Source organism: Prunus persica, chromosome G4, assembly GCF_000346465.2.
Source record: "Prunus persica cultivar Lovell chromosome G4, Prunus_persica_NCBIv2, whole genome shotgun sequence".
In the NCBI taxonomy this organism is placed as follows: Eukaryota; Viridiplantae; Streptophyta; class Magnoliopsida; order Rosales; family Rosaceae; genus Prunus; species Prunus persica.
Genome location: NC_034012.1, coordinates 21071303 through 21096747, shown reverse-complemented (window position 1 = coordinate 21096747; position 25445 = coordinate 21071303). Strand labels below are relative to the sequence as shown.

Here is a 25445-nt window from a genome sequence, read left to right as displayed (position 1 = left end):
ATTAAGATGTTCCACAAGTTTTGGACTCAATCTAATATCGATTGGTCCAAGAAATCGGACAATTCAAGTTCGTACGAGGTTCGTTCTGAAATGGAGTGGTGGGAGTTTTGCATAGTCTTTGCCATTGGATATCGCTCAAAACTCACCAAATGACTTCTCCCCACAGTATTATGATGTTCCAAAACTTAGGAAACATCATAGTATGGTGGGAGGAGTCATTTTATGTGTTTTGAGTTAAATCCAATGGCTAAAACTATGCAATACACCAACCACTCCATTTCATAACGAACATCGTACGAACCTGAATTGTCCAATTTTATGGACCAATCGATATCGAATAGAGTCCAAAACTTGGGGAACATCATAATATAGTGGAATGAGTCATTTGGTGGGTTTTAAGTGAAATCCAATTCCTAGAACTATGCAATACACCAACCACTCCATTTCAGAACGAACTTCGTACGAACCTAAATTGTCCGATTTCATGGACGAATCAATATCTGATTGAGTCCAAAACTTGGGGAACATCATAATATTGTGATAGGAGTCATTTGGTGAGTTTTGATTGAAATCCAATTGCCAACACTACGCAATACACCAACCCATTAGAGAACGAACATCGTATGAACATGAATAGTCCAATTTCTTAGACCAATCGATATCGGATTGAGACTCAAACTTGGAGAACATCATAATATGGTGGGAGGAGTCATATGGTGAGTTTTGAGTGAAATCCAATGCCAAAAACCATGCAATACACCAACCACATAATTTTAGAACGAACTACGTACGAACCTAAATTGTTTGATTTCATGGACAAATCGATATTGGATTGAGTCCAAAATTTGGGGAACATCCTAATGTTGTGGGAGGAGTCATTTTGTGAGTTTTGAGTGAAACCCAATGGCTAAAAGTATACAATACACCAACCACTCTATTTCATAACGAACTTCGTACGAACCTGAATTGTCCAATTTCAAGGACGAATCGATATCGGATTGAATCCAGAACTTGGGGAACATGATAGTATAGTGGGAGGAGTCATTTGGTGAGTTTTGACTGAAATCCAATCTCTAGAACTATGCAATACATCGACCACTACATTCTGGAACGAACTTCGTACGATTATGAATTGTCCGATTTCATGGACCAATCGATATCGGATAGAATCCAAAACTTGGGGAACATCATAATATGATGGGAGGAGTCATTTGGTGAGTTTTCAGTGAAATCCAATGGCTAAAACTATGCAATACACCAATCACTCCATTTCAGAACGAACTTCGTACAAACCTAAATTGTCCAATTTCATGGACCAATCGATATCGGATTGAGGCCAAAACTTGGGGAATATCATAATATGGTGGGAGGAGTCATTTGGTGGGTTTTGAGTGAAATCCAATCTCCAGAACTATGCAACACACCAACCACTCCATTTCAGAACGAACTTCGTACGAACCTGAATTATCCGTTTTCATGGACGAATCAATATCTGATTGAGTCCAAAACTTGGGGAACACCATAATATTGTGATAGGAGTCATTTGGTGAGTTTTTACTGAAATTCAATTCCCACAACTACGCAGTACACCAACGCATTAGAGAACGAACTTTGTACGAACATGAATAGTCCAATTTCTTGGACCAATTGATATCATATTGAGTCCAAAACTTGGAAAACGTCATAATATGATGGGAGGAGTCATATGGTGAGTTTTGAGTGAAATCCAATGCCTAAAACCATGCAATATACCAACCACTCAATTTTAGAACGAACTTCGTACGAACCTAAATTGTCTGATTTCATGGACAAAATCGATATCGGATTGGAGTCATTTTGTGAGTTTTGAGTGAAATCCATGGCTTAAACAATGCAATACACCAACCACTCCATTTCAGAACGAACTTCGTACGAACCTGGATTGTCCAATTTCACGGACCAATCGATGTCGGATTGAGTCCAAAACTTGGGGAATATCATAATATAGTGGGAGGAGTCATTTGGGGGGTTTTCAGTGAAATCCAATCTCTAGAACTATGCAATACACCTACCATTCCATTTTAGAACGAACTTCCCACGAACCTGAATTGTCCAATTTCATGGACCAATCGATATTGGATTGAGTCTAAAACTTGGGGAACATAATAATATAGTGGGAGGAGTCATTTGTGGGGTTTTGACTGAAATTCGATCTCTAGAACTATGCAATACACCAACCACTCCATTTAGGAACGTACTTCGTACGAACCTGAATTGTCCAAGTTCATGAACCAATCGATATCGGATTGAGTCCAAAACTCTGGGAGCATCATAGTATTGCGGGAGGAGTCATTTGGGTTTTGAGTGAAATCCAATCTATAGAACTATGCAATACGCGAACCGCTGCATTTCAGAATGAACTTTGTACGAACATGAATTGTCCGATTTCATGGACCAATCGATATCGGATTGAGTCCAAAACTTGGGGAACTTCAAAATTTGGTGAGAGGAGTCATTTGGTGGGTTTTGAGTGAAATCCAATCTCTAGAACTATGCAATACACCAACCATTAGATTTCAGAAGGAACTTCGTACGAACATGAGTTGTCCCATTTCAAGGACGAATCGATATCGGATTGAGTCCAAAACTTTAGGAACCTCATAATATTGTGGGAGGAGTCATTTGGTGGGCTTTGAGTGAAATCCAATCTCTAGAACTATACAATACACCAACCACTCCATTTCAGAAGGAACTGCGTACGAACATGAATTGTCCACTTTCATGGTCCAATAGATATCGGATTGAGTCCAAAATATGGGGAACATCATAATATTGTGGAAGGAGTCATTTGGTGGGTTTTGAGTGAAATCCAATCTCTTTAACTATACCATACACCAATCACTTCATTTTAGAACGAACTTCGTACAGACCTGAATTATCCGATTTGATGGACCAATCGATATCGGATTGAGTCCAAAACTTAAGGAACACCATAATATGGTGGGAGAAGTCATTTGGTGAGTTTTGAGTGAAATCCAATACACCAACCACTCAATTTCAGAATGAACTTCGTACGAAACTGAATTGTCCGATTTCTTGGTTCAATCGATATCGGATTGAGCCGAAAACTTGGTCAACATCATAATATGGTGGGATGTGTCATTTGGTGAGCTCTGAATGAAATCCAATTGCTAAAACTATGCAATTCACCAACCACTCCATTTACGGAATGCACTTCGTACGAACTTGAATTGTCCCATTTCATTGGGCAATCGATATCGGATTGAGCCCAAAACTTGGTTAACATCATAATATGGTGGGAGGAGTCATTTGGTGTGTTTTTTGAGAAATCCAATCGCTAAAACTATGCAATACACCAACAACTCCATTTGATGAACGAACTTTGTACAAACTTGAATTGTCCGATTTCATGGTTCAATCGATATCGGATTAAGCCCAAAACTTGGTCAATATCATAATATGGTGGGAGTAGTCGTTCGGTGAGTTTTGAGTGAAATCCAATCCCTAAAAATATGCAGTACATCAACCACTCCAATTACGGAACGAACTTCGTACGAACCTAAATTGTCCGACTTCTTGGTTCAATCGATATCGGATCGAGCCCAAAACTTGGTCAACATCATAATATGGTGGGAGGATTCATTTGGTGAGTTTTGATTGAAATCCAATTGCTAAAACTAAGCAGTACACCAGCCACTCAATTTACGGAACAAAGTTTGCACGAACTTGAATTGTCCAATTTCATTGGGCAATCGATTTCAGATTGAACTCAAAACTTGGTCAACATCATAATATGGTGGGAGGAGTCATTTGGTGGGTTTTCAGTGAAATCCAATCTCTAGAACTATGCAATACACCAACCACTCCACTTCATAACGAACTTCGTACGAACCTGAATTTCCCAATTTCATGGTCCAATCGATATCGGATTGAGTCTAAAACTTGGGGAACATCATAATATAGTAGGAAGAGTCATTTGTGGGGTTTTGACTGAAATTCGATCTCTAGAACTATGCAATACATCAAGCACTCCATTTAAGAACGAACTTCGTACAAACCTGAATTGTCCGAGTTCATGGACCAATCGATATCGGATTGAGTCCAAAACTTGGGGAGCATCGTAATATTGCGGGAGGAGATATTTGGTGGGTTTTGAGTGAAATCCAAACTATAGAACTAAGGAATACGCCAATCACTCCATTTCAGAATGAACTTTGTACGAACATGAATTGTCTGATTTCATGGTCCAATCGATATCGGATTGAGTCCAAAACTTGGGGAACGTCATCATTTGCTGAAAGGAGTCATTTGGTGGGTTTTGAGTGAAATCCAATCTCTAGAACTATGCAATACACCAACCACTAGATTTCAGAACGAACTTCGTACGAACATGAATTGTCCGATTTTAGGGACGAATCGATATCGGATTGAGTCCAAAACTATGGGAACCTTATAATATTCTGGGAGGATTCATTTTGTGGGTTTTGAGTGAAATCCAATCTCTAGAACTATACACAATACACCAACCATTCCATTTCAGAAGGAACTTCGTACGAACTTGAATTGTCCAATTTCATGGACCAATCGATATCGGATTGAGTCCAAAACATGGGGAACAACATAATATTGTGGAAGGAGTAATTTGGTGGATTTTGAGTGAAATCCCATCTCTTGAACTATACCATACATCAATCACTCCATTTCAGAACGAACTTCATACGGACCTGAATTATCCGATTTGATGGACCAATTGATATCAGATTGAGTCCAAAACTTAGGGAACTTCATAATATGGTGGGGGGAGTCATTTGGTGAGTTTCGAGTGAAATCCAATGGCTAAAACTACGCAATACACCAACCACTCCATTTCATAACGAACTTCGTACGAACCTGAATTGTCCAATTTCATAGACCAATCGATATCGGATTGAGTCCAAAACTCGGGGAACATTATAATATGGTGGGAGGCGTCATATGGTGAGTTTTGAGTGAAATCCAATGGCTAAAACCATGCAATACACCAACCACTCAATTTCAGAACGAACTTCGTACGAAACAGAATTGTCCGATTTCATGGACGAATCAATATCGGATTGAGTCCAAAACTTGGGGAACATCATATTATTGTGGGAGGAGTCATGTCGAGGGTTTTGAGTGAAATCCAATCTCTAGAACTATACAATACACCCACCACCCTATTTCAGAACGAACTTCGTACGAACCTGAATTGTCCGATTTCATAGATCAACCGATATCGGATTGTGTCCAATGGCTAAAACTATGGTGGGAGGAGTCATTTGGTGAGTTTTGAGTGAAATCCAATGGCTAAAACTATGCAATACAGCAAGCACTCCATTTGATAACGAACCTTGTACAAACCTGAATTGTCCGATTTCATGGACCAATCGATATCGGATTAAGTCCAAAACTTGGGTAACATCATAATATAGTGGGGGGAGTCATTTGGTGGGTTTTGAGTGAATTCCACTTGCTAAAACTGTGCAATACACAAACCACTCCATTTACGGAACAAAGTTCGTACGAACTTGAATTTTCCAATTTCATTGGGCAATCAATTTCGGATTGAACTCAAAACTTGGTCAACGTCATAATATGGTGGGAGGAGTCATTTGGTGGGTTTTCATTGAAATCCAATCTGTAGAACTATGCCATACACCTGCCATTCCAGTTTAGAACGAACTTCCGACGAACCTGAATTGTCCAATTTCATGGACCAATCGATATCAGATGGAGTCTAAAACTTGGGGAACATCATAATATAGTGGGAGGAGTCATTTGTGGGGTTTGGACTGAAATTCGATCTCTAGAACTATGCAATACACCAACCACTCCATTTAAGAACGAACTTCGTACGAACCTGAATTGTCCGAGTTCGTGGACCAATCAAGATCGGATTGAGTCCAAAACTTGGGGAGCATCATAATATTGCGGGAGGAGTCATTTGGTGGGTTTTAAGTGAAATCCAATCTATAGAACTATGCACTACGCCAACCATTCCATTTCTGAATGAACTTTGTACGAACATGAATTGTCCGATTTCGTGGACCAATCGATATCGGATTAAGTCCAAAACTTAGGGAACGTCATAATTTGGTGAGAGGAGTCATTTGGTGGTTTTGAGTGAAATCCAATCTCTAGAACTATGCAATACACGAACCACTAGATTTCAGAACGAACTTCGTATGAACATGAATTGTCCGATTTCATGGACGAATAGATATCGGATTGAGTCCAAAACTTTGGGAACATCATAATATTGTGGGAGGAGTCATTTGGGGGGCTTTGAGTGAAATCCAATCTCTAGAATTATACAATACAACATCCACTCCATTTCAGAAGGAACTTCATACGAACTTGAATTGTCCGATTTCATGGACCAACCGATATCGGATTGTGTCCAAAACTTGAGGAACATCATAATATGGTGGGAGGAGTCATTTGGTGAGTTTTGAGTGAAATCCAATGGCTAAAACTATGGAATACACCAAGCACTCCATTTCATAACGAACTTTGTACAACCCTGAATTGTCCGATTTCATGGACCAATCGATATCGGATGGAGTCCAAAACTAGGGGAACATCATAATATAGTGGGAGGAGTCATTTCGTGGGTTTTCAGTGAAATCCAATCCCTAGAACTGTACAATACACCAACCAATCCATTTCAGAACGAACTTCGTACGAACCTAAATCATCCAATTTCATCGACCAATCAATATCAGATTGAGTCCAAAACGTGGGGAACATCATAATATGGTGGGAGGCGTCATTTGGTGAGTTTTGAGTGAAATCCAATGGCTAAAACTATGGAATACACCAAGCACTCCATTTCATAACGAACTTTGTACAACCCTGAATTGTCCGATTTCATGGACCAATCGATATCGGATTGAGTCCAAAACTAGGGGAACATCATAATATAGTGGGAGGAGTCATTTCGTGGGTTTTCAGTGAAATCCAATCCCTAGAACTACACAATACAACAACCATTCCATTTCAGAAGGAACTTCGTACGAACTTGAATTATCCGATTTCATGGACCAACCGATATCGGATTGTGTCCAAAACTTGACGAACATCATAATATGGTGGGAGGAGTCATTTGGAGAGTTTTGAGTGAAATCCAATGGCTAAAACTATGGAATACACCAAGCACTCCATTTCATAACGAACTTTGTACAACCCTGAATTGTCCGATTTCATGGACCAATCGATATCGGATTGAGTCCAAAACAGGGGAACATCATAATATAGTGGGAGGAGTCATTTCATGGGTTTTCAGGGAAATCCAATCCCTAGAACTATGCAATACACCAACCAATCCATTTCAGAACGAACTTCGTACGAACCTGAATCGTCCAATTTCATGAACCAATCGATATCGGATTGAGTCTAAAACTTGGGGAACATCATAATATAGTGGGAGGAGTCATTTGTGGGGTTTTGACTGAAATTCGATCTCTAAAACGATGCAATACATCAACCACGCCATTTAAGAACGAACTTCGTTCGAACCTGAATTGTCCGAGTTCATGGACCAATCGATATCGGATTGAGTCTAAAACTTGGGGAGCATCATAATATTGCGGGAGCAGACATTTGCTGGGTTTTGAGTGAAATCCAATCTCTAGAACTATACAATACAACAACCACTCCATTTCAGAAGGAACTTCGCACGAACTTGAATTGTCCGATTTCATGGACCAACCGATATCAGTTTGTGTCCAAAACTTGAGGAACATCATAATATGGTGGGAGGTGTCATTTGGTGAGTTTTGAGTGAAATCCAATGGCTAAAACTATGGAATACACCAAGCACTCCATTTCATAACGAACTTTGTACAACCCTGAATTGTCCGATTTCATGGACCAATCGATATCGGATTGAGTCCAAAACTAGGGGAACATCATAATATAGTGGGAGGAGTCATTTCTTGGGTTTTCAGTGAAATCCAATCCCTAGAACTGTGCAATACACCGACCGATCCATTTCAGAACGAACTTCGTACGAACCTGAATCGTCCAATTTCGTGGACCAATCGATATCAGATTTAGTCCAAAACGTGGGGAACATCATAATATGGTGGGAGGCGTCATTTGGTGAGTTTTGAGTGAAATCCAAAATCTAAAACTGTGCAATACACCAACCACTCCATTTCATAACGAACTTCGTACGAACTTGAATTGTCCACTTTCATGGACTAATCGATATCGGATTGAGTCCAAAACTTGCGGAACATCATAATATGGTGGGAGGAGGCATTTGGTGAGTTTTAAGTTAAATCCAAAGGCTAAAACTGTGCAATACACCAACCACTCCATTTAATAACGAACTTCTTACGAACCTAAATTGTCCAATTTCAGGGACCAATCGATATCGGATTGAGTCCAAAACTTAGGGAACATCATAATATAGTGGGAGGAGTCATTTGGTGGGTTTTGAGTGAACTCCAATAGCAAAAACTATGAAATCAACAACCATTCCATTAGAGAATGAACTTCGTATGGACATGAATAGTCCAATTTCTTGGACTAATCGATATCGGATTGAGTCCAAAACTTGGGGAACATGATAATATGGTGGGAGGAGTCATTTGGTTGGTTTTTAGTAAAATCCAATTGCTAAAACTATGCAATACACCAACCACGCCATTTACTGAATGAACTTCGTACGAACTTGAATTGTAAGATTTCTAGGTTCAATCGATATCGGATTGGGCACAAAACTTGGTCAACATCATAATATGGTGGGAGGAGTCATTTGGTGAGTTTTGATTGAAATCCAATTGCTAAAACTGTGCAATACACCAACCACACCATTTACGGAACAAACATGGTACGACGTTGAATTGTCCAATTTCATTAGGCAATCGATATCGGATTGAGCCCAAAACATGGTCAACATCATAATATGGTGGGAGGAGTCATTTGGTAAGTTTTGAGTGAAATCCACTCGCTAAAACTATGCAATACACCAACCACTCCATATACGGAACGAACTTCGTACGAATTTGAATTGTCCCATTTCATTGGGCAATCGATATCGGATTGAGCCCAAAATTTGGTCAACATCATAATATGGTGGGATGAGTCGTTCGGTGAGTTTTGATTGAAATCCAATTGCTAAAACTATGCAATACACCAACCACTCCACTTACGGAACGAACTTCGTACGTACCTGAATTGTCCGATTTCTTGGTTCAATCGATATCAGATTGAGCCCAAAACTTGGTCAACATCATAATATGGTGGGAGGAGTCATTTGGTGAGTTTTGGCAGAAATCCAATAGCTAAAACTATGCATTACACCAACAACTCCGTTTGATGAACGAACTTCGTACGGACTTGAATTGTCTGATTTCTTGGTTCTATCGATATCGGACTGAGCCGAAAACTTGGTCAACATCATAATATGGTGGGAGGTGTCATTTGGTGAGCTCCGAATGAAATCCAATTGCTAAAACTATGCAATACACCAACCACTCCATTTACGGGACGAACTTCGTACGAGCCTGAATTGTCCGACTTCTTGGTCCAATCGATATCGGCTTGAGCCCAAAACTTGGTCAACATCATAATATGGTGGGAGGATTCATTTGGTGAGTTTTGATTGAATTCCAATCGCTAAAACTATGCAATACACCAACCACTCCACTTACAGAACGAACTTCGTACGTACCTGAATTGTACGATTTCTCGGTTCAATCGATATCGGATTGAGCCCAAAACTTGGTCAACATCATAATATGGTGGGAGGAGTCATTTGGTGAGTTTTGGGAGAAATCTAATTGCTAAAACTATGCAATACACCAACAACTCCATTTGATGAACAAACTTCGTATGAAATTGAATAGTCTGATTTCATGGTTCAATCGATTTCGAATTGAGCCCAAAACTTGGTCACCATCACAATATGGTGGGAGGACTCATTTGGTGGGTTTTGACTGAAATCCACTCACTAAAATAGTGCAATACACCAACCACTCCATTTACGGAACAAAGGTCGTACGAACTTGAATTGTCCAATTTCATTGGGCAATCGATTTCGGATTGAACTCAAAACTTGGTCAACATCATAATGTGGTGGGAGGAGTCATTTGGAGAGTTTTGAGTGAAATCCAATCTCTAAAACTATGCATTACACCAACAACTCCATTTGATGAACGAACTTCGTACGGACTTGAATTGTCCGATTTCTTAGTTCAATCGATATCGGATTGAGCCCAAAACTTGGTCAACATCATAATATGGTGGGAGTAGTCATTCGGTGAGTTTTCAGTGAAATCCAATCCCTAAAACTATGCAGTACACCAACCACTCCAATTACATAATGAACTTCGTACGAACCTTAATTGTCCGACTTCTTGGCTCAATCGATATCGGATTGAGCCCAAAACTTGGTCAACATCATAATATGGTGGGAGGAGCCATTTGGTGAGTTTTGAGTGAAATCCAATCTCTAAAACTATGCATTACACCAACAACTCCATTTGATGAACGAACTTCGTACGAACTTGAATTGTCCGATTTCTTGGTTCAATCGATATCGGATTGAGTAGAAAACTTGGTCAATCAACATCATAATATGGAGGGAGGTGTCATTTGGTGAGTTCTGAATGAAATCCAATTGCTAAAACTATGCAATACACCAACCACTCCACTTACAGAACGAACTTCGTACGAACTTGAATTGTCCCATTTCATTGGGCAATCGATATCGGATTGAGCCCAAAACTTGGTCAACATCATAATATGGTGGGAGGAGTCATTTGGTGATTTTTTTGAGAAATCCAATCGCTAAAACTATGCAATACACCAACAACTCCATTTGATGAACGAACTTTGTACGAACTTGAATTGTCCGATTTCATGGTTCAATCGATATCAGATTGAGCCCAAAACTTGGTCAATATCATAATATGGTGGGAGGAGTCGTTCGGTGAGTTTTGAGTGAAATCGAATCCCTAAAAGTATGCAGTACACCAACCACTCCAATTACAGAACGAACTTCGTACGAACCTGAATTTTCCGACATCTTGGTTCAATCGATATCAAATTGAGCCTAAAACTTGGTCAACGTCATAATATGGTGGGAGGAGTCATTTGGTGAGTTTTGAGTGAAATCCAATCGCTAAAACTATGCAATACACCAACAACTCAATTTGATGAACGAACTTCGTGCGAAATTGAACTGTCCGATTTCATGGTTCAATCGATATCGGATTGGGCCCAAAACTGAGTCAACATCATAATATGGTGGGAGGAGTCATTTGGTGAGTTTTGAGTGAAATCCAATTACCAAAACTATGCAATACACCAACAACTCCATTTGATGAACGAACTTCGTACGAAATTGAACTGTCTGATTTCATGGTTCAATCGATATCGGATTGGGCCCAAAACTGGGTCAACATCATAATATGGTGGGAGGAGTCATTTGGTGAGTTTTGAGTGAAATCCAATTACCAAAACTATGCAATACACCAACCACTCCATTTACGGAACAAACTTCTTACAAACTTCAATTGTCGAATTTCATTGGGCAATCGATATTGGATTGAGCCCAAAACTTGGTCAACATCATATGGTGGGAGGAGTCATTTGGTGGGTTTTGAGTAAAATCCAATTTCTAAAACTATGCATTACACCAACCACTCCATTTACGGAACGAACTTCGTACGAACTTTAATTGTCTAATTTCATTTCTCAATCGATACAGGATTGAGCCCAAAACTTGGTCAACATCATAATATGGTGGGAGGAGTCATTTGGTGTGTTTTGAGTGAAATCCAGTAAGTAAAACTATGCAATACACCAACAACTCCATTTGATGAACAAACTTCGTACGAAATTGAATAGTCCGATTTCATGGTTCAATCGATATCGAATTGGGCCCAAAACATGGTCAACATCATAATATGGTGGGACGGGTCATTTGGTGAGTTTTGAGTGAAATCCAACCGCTAAAACTATGCAATACACCAACCACTCCATTTACAGAACGAACTTCGTACGAACATGAATTATCCAATTTCATTGGGCAATGGATATCGGATTGAACCCAAAACTTGGTGAACATCATAATATTGTGGGAGGAGTCTTTGAGTGAGTTTTGAGTGAAATCCAATCGCTAAAACTTTACAATACACCAACCACTCCATATACTGAACGAACTTCGTACGAACTTGAATTGTCCAATTTCGTTGGGAATAGATATCGGATTGAGCTCAAAACTTTGTTAACATCATAATATGGTGGGAGTAGTCATTTGGTGAGTTTTCAGTGAAATCGAATCTCTAAAATTATGCAATTCACCAACAACTCTATTTGATGAATGAACTTCGTACGAAATTGAATTGTCCGATTTCATGGTTCAATCGATATCGGATTGAGCCCAAAACTTGGTCAAGTCATAATATGGTGGGAGGAGTCATTTGGTGGGTTTTGAGTGAAATCCAATCTCTAAAACTATGCAATATACCAACCAGTCCATCTACGGAACAAACTTCCTATGAACTTGAATTTTATCCGATTTCTTGGGACAATCGATATCGGATTGAGCCCAAAACATGGTCAACATCATAATATGGTGGGAGGAGAAATTTGGTGAGTTTTTCGTGAAATCCAATCGCTAAAAGTATGCAATAAACCAACCACTCCATTTACAGAACGAACTTCGTGCGAACTTGAGTTGTCCGATTTCTTGATTCAATTATCAGATTTAGCCCAAAACTTGGTCAACATCTAAATATGATGGGAGGAGTCATTTAGTAAGTTTCGAGAGAAATCCAATTGCTAAAACTATGCAATACACCAACAACTCCATTTGATGAACGAAATCCGTACGAAATTGAATTGTCCGATTTCATACTTCAATCGGTATCAGATTGGGCCCAAAACTTGGTCAACATCATAATATGGTGGGAGGAGTCACTTGGTGAGTTTTGAGTGAAATCCAATCCCTAAAACTATGCAATACACCAACAACTCCATTTGATTAACGAACTTCGTACAAAATTGAATTGTCCAATTTGATGGCTCAATCAATATCGGATTGAGCCCAAAACTTGGTCAACATCATAATATGGTGGGAGGAGTCATTTGGTAAGTTTTGAGTGAAATCCAATTGCTAAAACTATGCAGTACACTAACCACTCCATTTCATAACGAACTTCGTGCGAACCTGAATTGTCCGATTTCATGAACCAAACGATATCACCTTCTGTCCAAAACTGGGGGAACATCATAATATAGTAGGAGGAGTCATTTGGTTGGTTTTCAGTGAAATCCAATCTCTAGAACTACGCAATACACCAACCACTCCATTTCATAACAAACTTCGTACGAACCTGAATTGTCCGATTTCATAGACCAATCGATATCGGATTGAGTCCAAAACTTATGGAACATCATAATATGGTGGGAGGAGTCATTTGGTGAGTTTTGAGTGAAACCCAATGGCTAAAACTATGCAGTACACCAACCACTCCGTTTCATAACGAACTTTGAACGAACTTGAATTGTCCGATTTCGTGGACCAATCGATATTGGATTGAGTCCAAAACTGGGGGAACATCATAATATTGTGGGAGGAGTCATTTGGTGGGATTTGAGTGAAATCCAATGGCTAAAACTATGCAGTACACCAACCACTCCATTTTGTAACTGACTTCGTGCTAACCTGAATTGTCCAATTTCAGGGGTCAATCGATATCGAATTGAGTCCAAAACTAGGGGAACAACATAACGTTGTGGGAAGCGTTATTTTGTGAGTTTTGAATGAAATCCAATGGCTAAAACAATGCAATACAACAACCACTCCATTTTGGAACGAACGTCGTATGAACCTGAATTGTCCGATTTCATGGACCAATCGATATCGGATTGAGTCCAAAACATAGGGAACATCATAATATGGTGGGAGGAGTCATTCGGTGAGTTTTGAGTGAAATCCAATGGCCAAAACTATGCAATACACCAACCACTCCATTTCATAACGAACTTCGTACGAACCTGAATTGTCCGATTTCATGGACAAATCGATATCGGATTGAGTCCAAAACTTGGGGAACATCATAATACAGCGGGAGGAGTCATTTGGTGGGTTTTCAATGAAATCCAATCCCTAGAACTATGCAACACACCAACCACTCCATTTCATAACGACCTTCGTATGAACCTGAATTATCCGATTTCATGGACCAATCGATATCGGATTGAGTCCAAAACATAGGAAACAACATAATATGGTGGGAGGAGTCATTTGGTGAGTTTTGAGCGAAATCCAATGGCTAGAACTATGCAATACAACAACCACTCAATTTCATAACGAACTTCGTACGAAGCTGAATTGTCCAATTTCATGGACCAATCAATATCGGATTGGGTCCAAAACTTGGAGAACATCATAATATTGTTGGAGGAGTCATTTGGTGAGTTTTCAGTGAAATCCAATGGCTAAAACTATGGAATACAACCACTCCATTTCAGAACGAACTTTGTACGAACCTGAATTGTCCTATTTCATGGAACAATCGATATCGGATTGAGTCCAAAACTTGGGGAACATCATAATATTGTTGGAGGTGTCATTTGGTGGGTTTTGAGTGAAATCCAATCTCTAGAACTATACAATACACCGACTACTCCATTTCATAACGAACTTCGTAGGAACCTGAATTGTCCAATTTCATAGACCAATCGATATCAGAGTGAGTCTAAAAATTGGAGAACATCATAATGTTGTGGGAGGAGTCATTTTGTGAGTTTTCAGAGAAATCCAATGGCTAAGACAATGCACTACACTAACCATTCCATTTCAGAACGAACTTCGTACGAACCTAAATCTGATTTCATGGACCGATCGTTATCGAATTGAGTCCAAAACTTAGGGAACAACATAATATGGTGGGAGGAGTCATTTGCTGAGTTTTGAGCGAAATCCAATGGCTAAAACTATGCAATACAACAACCACTCCATTTCATAACGAACTTCGTACGAACCTGAATTGTCCAATTTCATGGACCGATCGATATCGGATTGAGTCCAAAACTCGGCGAACATCATAATGTTGTGGGAGGAGTCATTTCGTGAATTTTGAGCGAAATCCAACGGATAAAACAATGCAATACACCAGCTCTATTTCAGAATGAACTTCGTACGAACCTGAATTGTCCGATTTCATAGACTAATCGATATCAGATTGAGTCCAGAACTTAGGGAACGTCATAATATGGTGAGAGGAGTCATTTGGTGAGTTTTGAGTGAAATCCAGTGGCTAAAACTATGCAATACACCAACCGCTCGGTTTCTCGTACGAACATGAATTGTCCAATTTCACGGACAAATCAATATGGGATGGAGTCCAAAACTTAGGGAACAACATAACATAGTGGGAGGCGTCATTTGGTGGGTTTTCAGGGAAATCCAATCTCTAGAACTATGCAATACACTAACCACTCCATTTCAGAACTAACTTCGTACGGGCCTGAATTGTCCAATTTCATGGATCAATCGATATTGGATTGAGTCCAAAACTTGGGAAACATCATAATATGGTGGGAGGAGTCATATGGTATTTTTTTTAGTGAAATCCGATCTCTAGAACTATCCAATACACCAACCACTCCATTTCAGAATGAACTTCGTACGAACCTGAATTGTCCGATTTCATGGACTAATCGATATCAGATTGAGTCCAAACTTAGGGAACGTCATAATATGGTGGGAGGAGTCATTTGGTGAGTTTTGAGTGAAATCCAGTGGCTAATACTATGCAATACACCAACCACTCGATTTCTTAACGAACTTCGTACGAACATGAATTGTCCAATTTCATGGACAAATCAATATGGGATGGAGTCCAAAACTTAGGGAACATCATAACATAGTGGGAGGCGTCATTTGGTGGGTTTTCAGTGAAATCCAATCTCTAGAACTATGCAATACACTAACCACTCCATTTCAGAACGAACTTTGTACGGGCCTGAATTGTCCAATTTCATGGACCAATCGATATTGGATTGAGTCCAAAACTTGGGAAACAACATAATATGATGGGAGGAGTCATTCGGTGAGTTTTGAGTGAAATCCAATGGCTAAAACTATGAAATGCAACAACCACTCAATTTCAGAACAAACTTCGTACTAAAATGAATTGTCCGATTTCATGGACCAATCGATATCGGATTGAGTCCAAAACTTGGGAAACATGAAAATATTGTGGGAGGAGTGATTTGGATGGTTTTGAGTGAAATCCAATCTCTAGATCTATACAATACACCAACCACTCCATTTCAGAAAGAACTTCGTACGAACCTGAATTTTTGGATTTCTTGGACTAATCGATATCGGATAGTGTCCAAAACTTGTGGAACATCATGATATGGTTGGTGGAGTCATTTGGTGACTTTTGAGTGAAATCCAATGGCTAAAACTATGCAATACACCAACCACTCCATTTCGTAACGAACTTTGTACAACCTGAATTGTCCGATTTCATGGACCAATTGATATCGGATTGAGTCCAAAACTTGGGGAACATCATAATATAGTGGGAGGATTCTTTTGTTGGGTTTTGAGTGAAAGCTAAAAGCAAAAACTATGAAATACATCAACCACTCCATTAGAGAACGAACTTCGTACAAATATGATTAGCCCAATTTCACAGACCGATTGATATCGGATTGAGTCCAAAACTTGGGGAACATCATAATATTGAGGGAGGAGTCATTTGGTGTGTTTTAAGTAAATTCGAATTGCCAAAACTATGCAATACACCAACCACTCCGTTTCAAAACGAACATCGTACGAACCTGAATTGTCCGATTTCATGGACCAATCGATATCGGATTCATTCCAAAACTTGGAGAACATCATAATATAGTGGGAAGAGTCATTTTGGGGGTTTTCAGTGAAATCCAATCTCTAGAACTATGCAATTCACCAACCACTCCATTTCAGAATTAACTTCGTACGAACCTGAATTGTACGATTTTATGGACCAATCGATATCGGATTGTGTCAAAAACTTGAGGAACATCACAATATGGTGGGCGGAGTCATTTGGTGAGTTTTTAGTGAAATCCAATTGCGAAAACTATGCAATACACCAACCACACCACTTACGGAACAAACTTCGTACGAACTTGAATTGTCCAATTTCATTGGCAATCGATATCGGATTGAGCCCAAAATGTGGTCAACATCATAATATGGTGGGAGGACTCATTTGGTGAGTTTCGAGTGAAATCCAAAGGCTAAAACTACGCAATCCACCAACCACTCCATTTCATAACGAACTTTGTACGAACCTGAATGGTCCGATTTCATGGACCAATCGATATCGGATTGAATCCAAAACTGGGGGAACATCATAATATTGTGGGAGGAGTCATTTGGTGGGTTTTGAGTGAAGTCCAATGTCTAAAACTATGCAGTACACCAACCACTCCATTTCATAATGAACTTCGTACGAAGCTGAATTGTCCGATTTCATGGACCAATCGATATCGGATTAAGTCCAAAACTTGGGGAACATCGTACTGTTGTGGGATGAGTCATTTTGTGAGTTTTGAGTGAAGTCCAACGGCTAAAACGATGCAATACACCAACCACTCCATTTCAGAACGAACTTCGTACGAGCTGAATTGTCCGAATTCATGGACTAATCGATATCGGATTGAGTCCAAAACTTAGGGAACATCACAATATGGTGGGAGGACTCATTTGGTGAGTTTTTAATGAAATCCAATGGCTAAAACTATGCAATACACCAACCACTCCATTTCAGAATGAACTTCATACGAACCTAAATCCGATTTCATGGATTGATCGATATCGGATTGGGTCCAAAACATAGGGAACAACATAATATGGTGGGAGGAGTCATTTGGTGAGTTTTGAGTGAAATCCAATGTCTAAAACTATGCAATACAACAATCACTCCATTTCAAAACGAACTTTGTACGAACCTGAATTGTCCGATTTCATGGACCGATCGATATTGGATTGAGTCCAAAACTTGGGGAACATCATAATGTTGTGGGAGAGGTCATTTGGTGGGTTTTGAGTGAAATCCAATCTCTAGAACTATGTAATACACCAACTACTCCATTTCAAAATGAACTTCATACGAACCTGAATTGTCCAATTTGACGGACCAATCGATATCGGATTGAGTCCAAGACTTGGGGAACATCATAATGCTATGGGAGGAGTCATTTTCTGAGTTTTGAGTGAAATCCTGTGGCTAAAACAATTCAATACACCAACCACTCTATTTTAGACTGAACTTCGTACGAACCTGAATTATCCGATTTCATGGACCAATCGATATCGGATTGAGTCCAAAACTTAGAGAACGTCATAATATGGGGGGAGGAGTCATTTGGTGAGTTTTGAGTGAAATCCAATGGCGAAAACTATGCAATACACCAACCATTCCATTTCATAACGAACTTCGTACGAACCTGAATTGTCCGATTTCATGAACCAATGGATATCGGATTGAGTCCAAAACTTGGGGAACATCATAATATAGTGGGACGAGTCATTTGGTGGGTTTTCAGTGAAATCCAATCTCTAGTACTATGCAACACACCAACCACTGCATTTCATAACGACCTTCGTACAAACCTGAATTGTCCAATTTCATAGACCAATCCATATCGAATTGAGTCCAAAACTTGGGGAACAACATAATGTTGTGGGAGGGGTCATTTTGTGAGTTTTGAGTGAAATCCAATGGCTAAAACAATGGAATACACCAACCACTCCATTTCAAAACGAACTTCATACGAACCTGAATTGTCCAATTTCACGGACCGATCAATATCCGATTGAGTCCAAAACATAGGGAACAACATAATGTGGTGGGAGGAGTCATTTGGTGAGTTTAGAGCGAAATCCAATGGCTAAAACTATGCAATACAACAACCACTCCATTTCATAACGAACTTTGTACGAACCTGAATTGTCCAATTTCGTCGACCAATCGATATCGGATTGAGTCCAAAACTTGGAGAACATCTTAATATTGTTGGAGGAGTCATTTGGTGAGTTTTCAGTGAAATCCAATGGCCAAAACTATGGAATACAACAACCACTCCATTTCAGAACGAATTTTGTACGAACCTGAATTGTCCGATTTTGTGGACCAATCGATATCGGATGAAGTCCAAAACTTGGGGAACATCATAATGTTGTGGGAGGACTAATTTTGTGAGTTTTGAGTGAAATCCAATGCAATACACAAACCACTGCATTTCAGAATGAACTTCGTACGAACCTTAAAGGGAACAACATAATATGGTGGGACGGGTCATTTGGTTAGTTTTGAAGGAAATCCAATGGCTAAAACTATGCAATACAACAACCACCACATTTCATAACGAACTTCGTACGAACCTGAATTGTCCAATTTCATGGACCAATCGATATCGGATTGAGTCCGAATCTTGGGGAACATGATAATATGGTGGGTGGAGTCATTTGGTGGGTTTTGAGTGAAATCCAATCTCCAGAACTATGCAATACACCAACCACTCCATTTTAGAACGAACTTTGTACAAAAATGAATAGTCCAATTTCTTGGACCAATCGATATCGGATTGAGCCCAAAACTTGGGGAACATCATAATATGGTGGGAGGAGTCATTTGGTGAGTTTTGAGTGAAATCCAGTGGCTAACACTATGCAATACACCAACCACTCCATTACATAATGAACTTCGTATGTACCTTAATCGTCCAATTTCATGGAACAATCGAAATCGGATTGAGTCCAAAACTTGGGGAACATCATAATGTTTTGGGAGGAGTCATTTTTGAAGTTTTTAGTGAAATCCAGTCGCTATAACTATGCAATACAACAACCACACCATTTCATAACGAACTTCGTACGAACCTGAATTGTCCAATTTCATGGACGAATTGATATTGTATTGAGTCCAAAACTTGGGGAACATCATAAAATGGTGGGAGGAGTCATTTGGTGGGTTTTGAGTGAAATCCAATCTATAGAACTAAGCGATACCCCAACCACTCCATTTCAAAATGAACTTCGTACGAACCTGAATTGTCCAATTTCATGGACCAATAGATATCGGATTGAGTCCAAAACTTGGGGAACATCATAATATGGTGGGAGGAGTCATTTGGCGAGTTTTGACTGAAATCCAATGGCTAAAACTATGCAATACACCAACCATTAAATTTCAGAACGAACTTCGTACAAACTTGAATTGCCCAATTTCATGGACTAGTCGATATCGGATTGTGTCCAAAACTTGGGGAACATCATAATACGGTGGGAGGAGTCATTTGGCTTGTTTTGAGTGAAATCCAATCTCTAGAACTATGCATTACACCATCCACTCCATTTCATATCGGATTGAGTTCAAAACTTGGGGAACATCATGAAGCCTTTACCACAACATCTTAAATATGCATAGTTAGGAGCTGTAGAGACGCTGCCAGTTATAATTGCAGCGGATTTAACACCAACAGAGGAAGATAAATTGCTTCGTGTGTTGAGAAAATATCAAGATGCATTGGGATGGACAATTGCGGACATCAAGGGAATCAGCCCAGCACTATGTATGCACGGAATATTAATGGAAGACGACGTGAAGCCAACAGTTGATGCTCAACGCCGCCTTAACCCAATTATGAAAGAGGTGGTCAGAACAGAGGTTATGAAATTACTTGATGCAGGTATGATTTATCCTATTTCTGACAGTAAATGGGTTAGCCCTACTCAAGTTGTGCCTAAACGGACCGGTATTACAATGGTGAAAAATGTTAATAATGAGTTAGTTCCTACACGATTGACTACGGGTTGGAGAATGTGTGTAGATTATCGGAAGCTTAACACTGGGACGTGAAAAGACCATTTTCCATTGCCTTTTATTGACCAGATGTTAAAAAGGTTGGCTGGGCGAGCTTTTTACTGTTTTCTTGATGGGTATTCTGGGTATAATTAGATTCCAATCGCACTAGAGGATCAAGAGAAGACTACTTTCACTTGTCCATTTGGTACTTATGCTTATCGGAGGATGCCGTTCGAATTATGCAATGCACCTGCTACGTTTCAACATTGTATGATGAGTATTTTTTCTGGCTTGGTCGAAAATATTGTGGAAGTTTTTATGGATGATTTTTCTATTTTTGGGGAAGTTTTACAAAATTTATCATTAGTTCTTCAGAGATGTCAAGCGACGAATTTAGTGCTAAACTAGGAAAAGTGTCATTTCATGGTTGAACAGGGAATTGTCTTGGGTCATTCAATTTCTAGCAAAGGCATTGAGGTTGACAAAGCAAAGATTGAAGTTATTGCAAAGCTGCCACCTCCTACATCAGTAAAAGGTGTGAGGTCCTTCTTAGGACACGCAGGTTTTTATCGTCGGTTCATCAAGGATTTCTCCAAGATTAGTCGACCTTTGTGCACTTTATTGGCTAAGGATGCACCATTTAATTTTGATAAGGCTTGTTTAGAAGCATTCAACAAGTTGAAAGCACTCTTAACTTCGGCACCCATCATTGCTGCACCAAATTGGGATTTACCATTTGAACTAATGTGTGATGCGTCAGATTATGGTGTTGGGGCAGTTTTAGGGCAGCGAAAAGATAAGCTTCCCCATGTCATCTATTATGCAAGTCGTACTATCAATGATGCACAGCTTAACTATGCAACTACAGAGAAGGAATTGTTGGCAGTTGTGTTCGCACTAGAGAAATTTCGGTCTTATTTGGTTGGGGCTAAAATAATTGTCTATACGAATCATGCTGCACTAAAATACTTGTTGTCTAAGAAGGATGCAAAGCCTAGATTGATTCGTTGGGTTCTTTTACTTCAAGAATTTGACTTAGAGATTAAAGACAAGAAGGGCAGTGAGAATGTTGTGGCTGATCATTTATCTAGATTAATTATTCCAGCAGCTACAGAGGCATATTCTCTACCATTGAGTGAAAGTTTCCTAGATGAACAGCTATTTGCTGTCAAAATTGACACACCTTGGTTTGCAGATATTGTCAATTATTTGGCTAAGGGTGTGGTGCATCCAGATTTTTCCTACCAACAGAAAAAGAAGTTTTTATCTGATGTAAAGCACTATTTCTGGGATGAACCGTACTTATACAAGTATTGTGCAGACCAGATTATTCGCAGGTGTATTCCGGAGGCTGAACAGGAAAGTGTTTTAAAGTTTGCTCATCACTACGCTTGTGGAGGACATTTTGGGCAGAAAAGGACAGCAGAGAAAATCCTACAGAGTGGGTTATTTTGGCCAACACTTTTTAGAGATTCACAGAATTGGTGCAAGGCATGTGATAGGTGTCAAAGGGTCGGCAATCAATCCAAAAGGAATGAGATGCCCTAGCAAAGTATCCTAATTGTTGAACTATTTGATGTTTGGGGTATTGATTTCATGGGACCATTCCCATCTTCTAACGGGCACCAATATATTTTAGTGGCTGTGGAATATGTTTCAAAGTGGGTCGAGGCCATTGCAGCACCAACTAATCAAGGATCAGTTGTCCTGAAGTTCCTCTAGGGGGTTATATTTCCACGTTTTGGAATTCCGCGTGTTATTCTTAGTGATGGGGGGAAGCATTTTATTAATAAACCATTTGCTAACCTACTTGCAAAATATGGGATTAATCATCGCGTGGCTACACCATACCACCCACAGACATCTGGTCAAGTTGAAGTTTCAAACAGAGAAATAAAGCGTATTTTGGAGAAAACAGTGAGCTCTACACGCAAGGATTGGAGTTTCAAACTAAATGATGCTTTGTGGGCATACAGGACAGCTTATAAAACTCCTATTGGGATGTCACCATTCCGACTGTTTATGGGAAAGCCTGTCATCTACCTATGGAGCTGGAGCATAAGCTTACTGGGCCATTAAAGAGTTAAATTTTGCATATGACTCAGCTGGGGAAAAGCGGAAATTGCAGTTAAATGAGCTAGAGGAAATTCGTCAAGGTGCTTATGATAGTTCTCGCATCTACAAGGAAAGAACTAATGCATTTCATGACAGTCAAATTTTACGGAAGGAATTTCAGCCAGGGCAAAAGGTTCTATTATTTAGTTCAAGGCTCAAGTTGTTTCCAAGGAAATTAAAATCTCGTTGGACTGGACCCTACCTAGTGACTCAAGTTTTTCCTCATGGAGCAGTTCAAATCACTAATGAAGATAAAGGCAACACATTCAAGGTGAATGGTCATAGGCTGAAACCCTACGTGGAGACACCGTTTGACATTGCAGCCGAGTCTTTGACTCTGAAGGAACCAGTGATTTGACCACCAGGCTTCTGCAAAGTCCAGCTACAGACTTAAAATAAAGCGCTTATTGGGAGGCGACCCAATTTTTCTAAACTCTTTACTTCTTTTATTTTCGAAAAAACAAAATAAAAAATAAAAAAAAAATTGTTGTTTTCTTTATCTAGTTGTTTCTATTTTCTTTCTATTCCTAACACATAATTGACTCAATGCAGGACACAACCATCAGCAGCAAGCATCAAAAACAGAAAATCCTATACTGGAATCTTGCACCCAGTAGCAGCTGGAATCTTGCACCCAGCAGCAGCTGGAATCATGCACCCAGCAGCAAGTCTACATTAACATCACCACATCTACACTATACTGGAAGTTAAAGTAATTCAGATGAGCTCACTCAAAGATGCAAGTTTGGGGGAAGCTGTTGCAGATCCAGCACATATATATAATTTGAGAAGTTCATTTTTTTTGCAGCTCAGTTTACATCACATAGCCAAACACCACACAACTGAGTATCGCTATCAGAACCAACCAAAAGACACAAATAAGTAGAAATTCTCACAATCCAGAAAGACCCATGAATTAATGCAGATCTACAAAAAAAAAAAAGAAAAAAAAAAAAGAAAAGACTTGCAGGGATTCGATATTATACCTACTCCCAACTTGAAGATTGACTTGCTCGCTGAAATCCGCAAGTCTCCACGCATTATTTCCAAGGTTGATGCAACTCTAAAATTGAAGCTGATGAAAACAGACGAGGATGAGTATCTCAGAACAAGGCAACGAAGTCTGCAATAATCATTCTTGTTCTTAATTACTTTCAACACAAAAATACCCACACTGAGACCCAGTTACGAGCACAACGCGAAGCTTACCGTTAACCAAGCTCAGGAACTCCGAGTGTATGTGGTGTTCGGGTTGAACTCGGTCTGGGTCAGCTCATCCGAGTCGTTGGGGTCGGAGTTGGGACGAATCTCGGTGAGGATCCGATTGTCTCTTCGACGAAGCCGCAGCGGATGGTGATTTTGATTTTGTTGAAGGTTTTCTGGATCTGGCACCCTCACACAGATGAACCCACATGACTATGCTCTGAAAGATAGCCAAGGCTCTTGAGTTCTTGCTAGAGATAACAAAGGGAGAGGGTGGAGATGGATGGGTTGACAATAAGTGCAATACAAAAGCGTCTTTTGTAATTTACAATCCGAGCTGGGAATGGCCAAAGGCGAGCTTGTTGGCTCTGGACACGAGGTTAGACGAAGGGGATCCAATTTGTTTTCAAATGACACATGCAGCGGATGCACCAGGTTATATTGCAGCCGTTGCCAATATTTGACACATGTGTGGACTTGGGCTGTGGGTCAGCGCTCTTCGCATCCTAGCTACAGGTCATGCCTTCGAATCACCGCAGCGTCACCTCCGCATCCCTGGTGTGTTCATTTTTTTTATTTCGTTTTTTATTTTTCTCTTTTACTTTTTTCTGTTTATGTTTTATGTTCTTTTCTTTTCTTTTTAGTTTTTTATTTTTCTCTCCTAATTACTTCTTTAGTTGTTTCCTTTGTTTATTTTCCACACCTTGAGGACAAAGTGTGATTTAAGTTTGGGGGTGGGAAAGTAAATTTTATATTTTTCATTTTTTGAGTCTTGTTTAAAAAATTTCGTTTTTAAGTTAATATCCATAGATAGATTATTTTAAACGTTAGAACAAATGGACATGGTGAAGATCAATCCCACAATAGAGTCTTTTCTATTTATTGTTGCTTAGACACTAATTCATGAATTATACTTTGAAATTTGCACATCACATCAACATGGTTTTTGGGGAGTGAGATTGTAATACTTACTTTTTGTCCAAGTGTGTTTTAATTTCTGTTCAATATAAATAAAGTTAGTATGTGTTATAAAGTAATAATTGCCTCACCCGAAGCTTTGCTAGTAACCGAGCCAGTCCTGCCTAATCAGCAGTGATTCTCGAGACAAACGGTAGAGTTTTGGCATGAGGTAGGGTGGTTAGTTGGTTTCGTAGCCTTTTCAGCTTGAGTTAATAAGTCCTTAGGGTGTTCTACACCTAGTGCCCTAAAACCCGAGTGGTTTGGGAGACATTGACCTAAAGCTTGCTACACGGTTGGATCGAAAGCTTAAGGGAA

General features: G+C 39.6%; 1 protein-coding gene and 1 long non-coding RNA gene across 2 annotated transcripts; one reads left to right on the top strand and one right to left on the bottom strand.

Moving 5' to 3' along the window:
- On the top strand, positions 21230-23325 carry LOC109948704. The gene is made up of 2 exons (XM_020562405.1): positions 21230-22293; positions 22958-23325. Exons 1-2 carry the CDS (start codon positions 21276-21278, stop codon positions 23323-23325), a joined length of 1386 nt encoding a protein of 461 aa, XP_020417994.1. The 5' UTR covers positions 21230-21275.
- On the bottom strand, positions 23473-24506 carry LOC109948898. Its single transcript, XR_002271345.1, has 2 exons — positions 24177-24506; positions 23473-24042 (listed from the first exon to the last, which is right to left on the bottom strand). It is a non-coding gene; the product is annotated as an uncharacterized LOC109948898 (long non-coding RNA).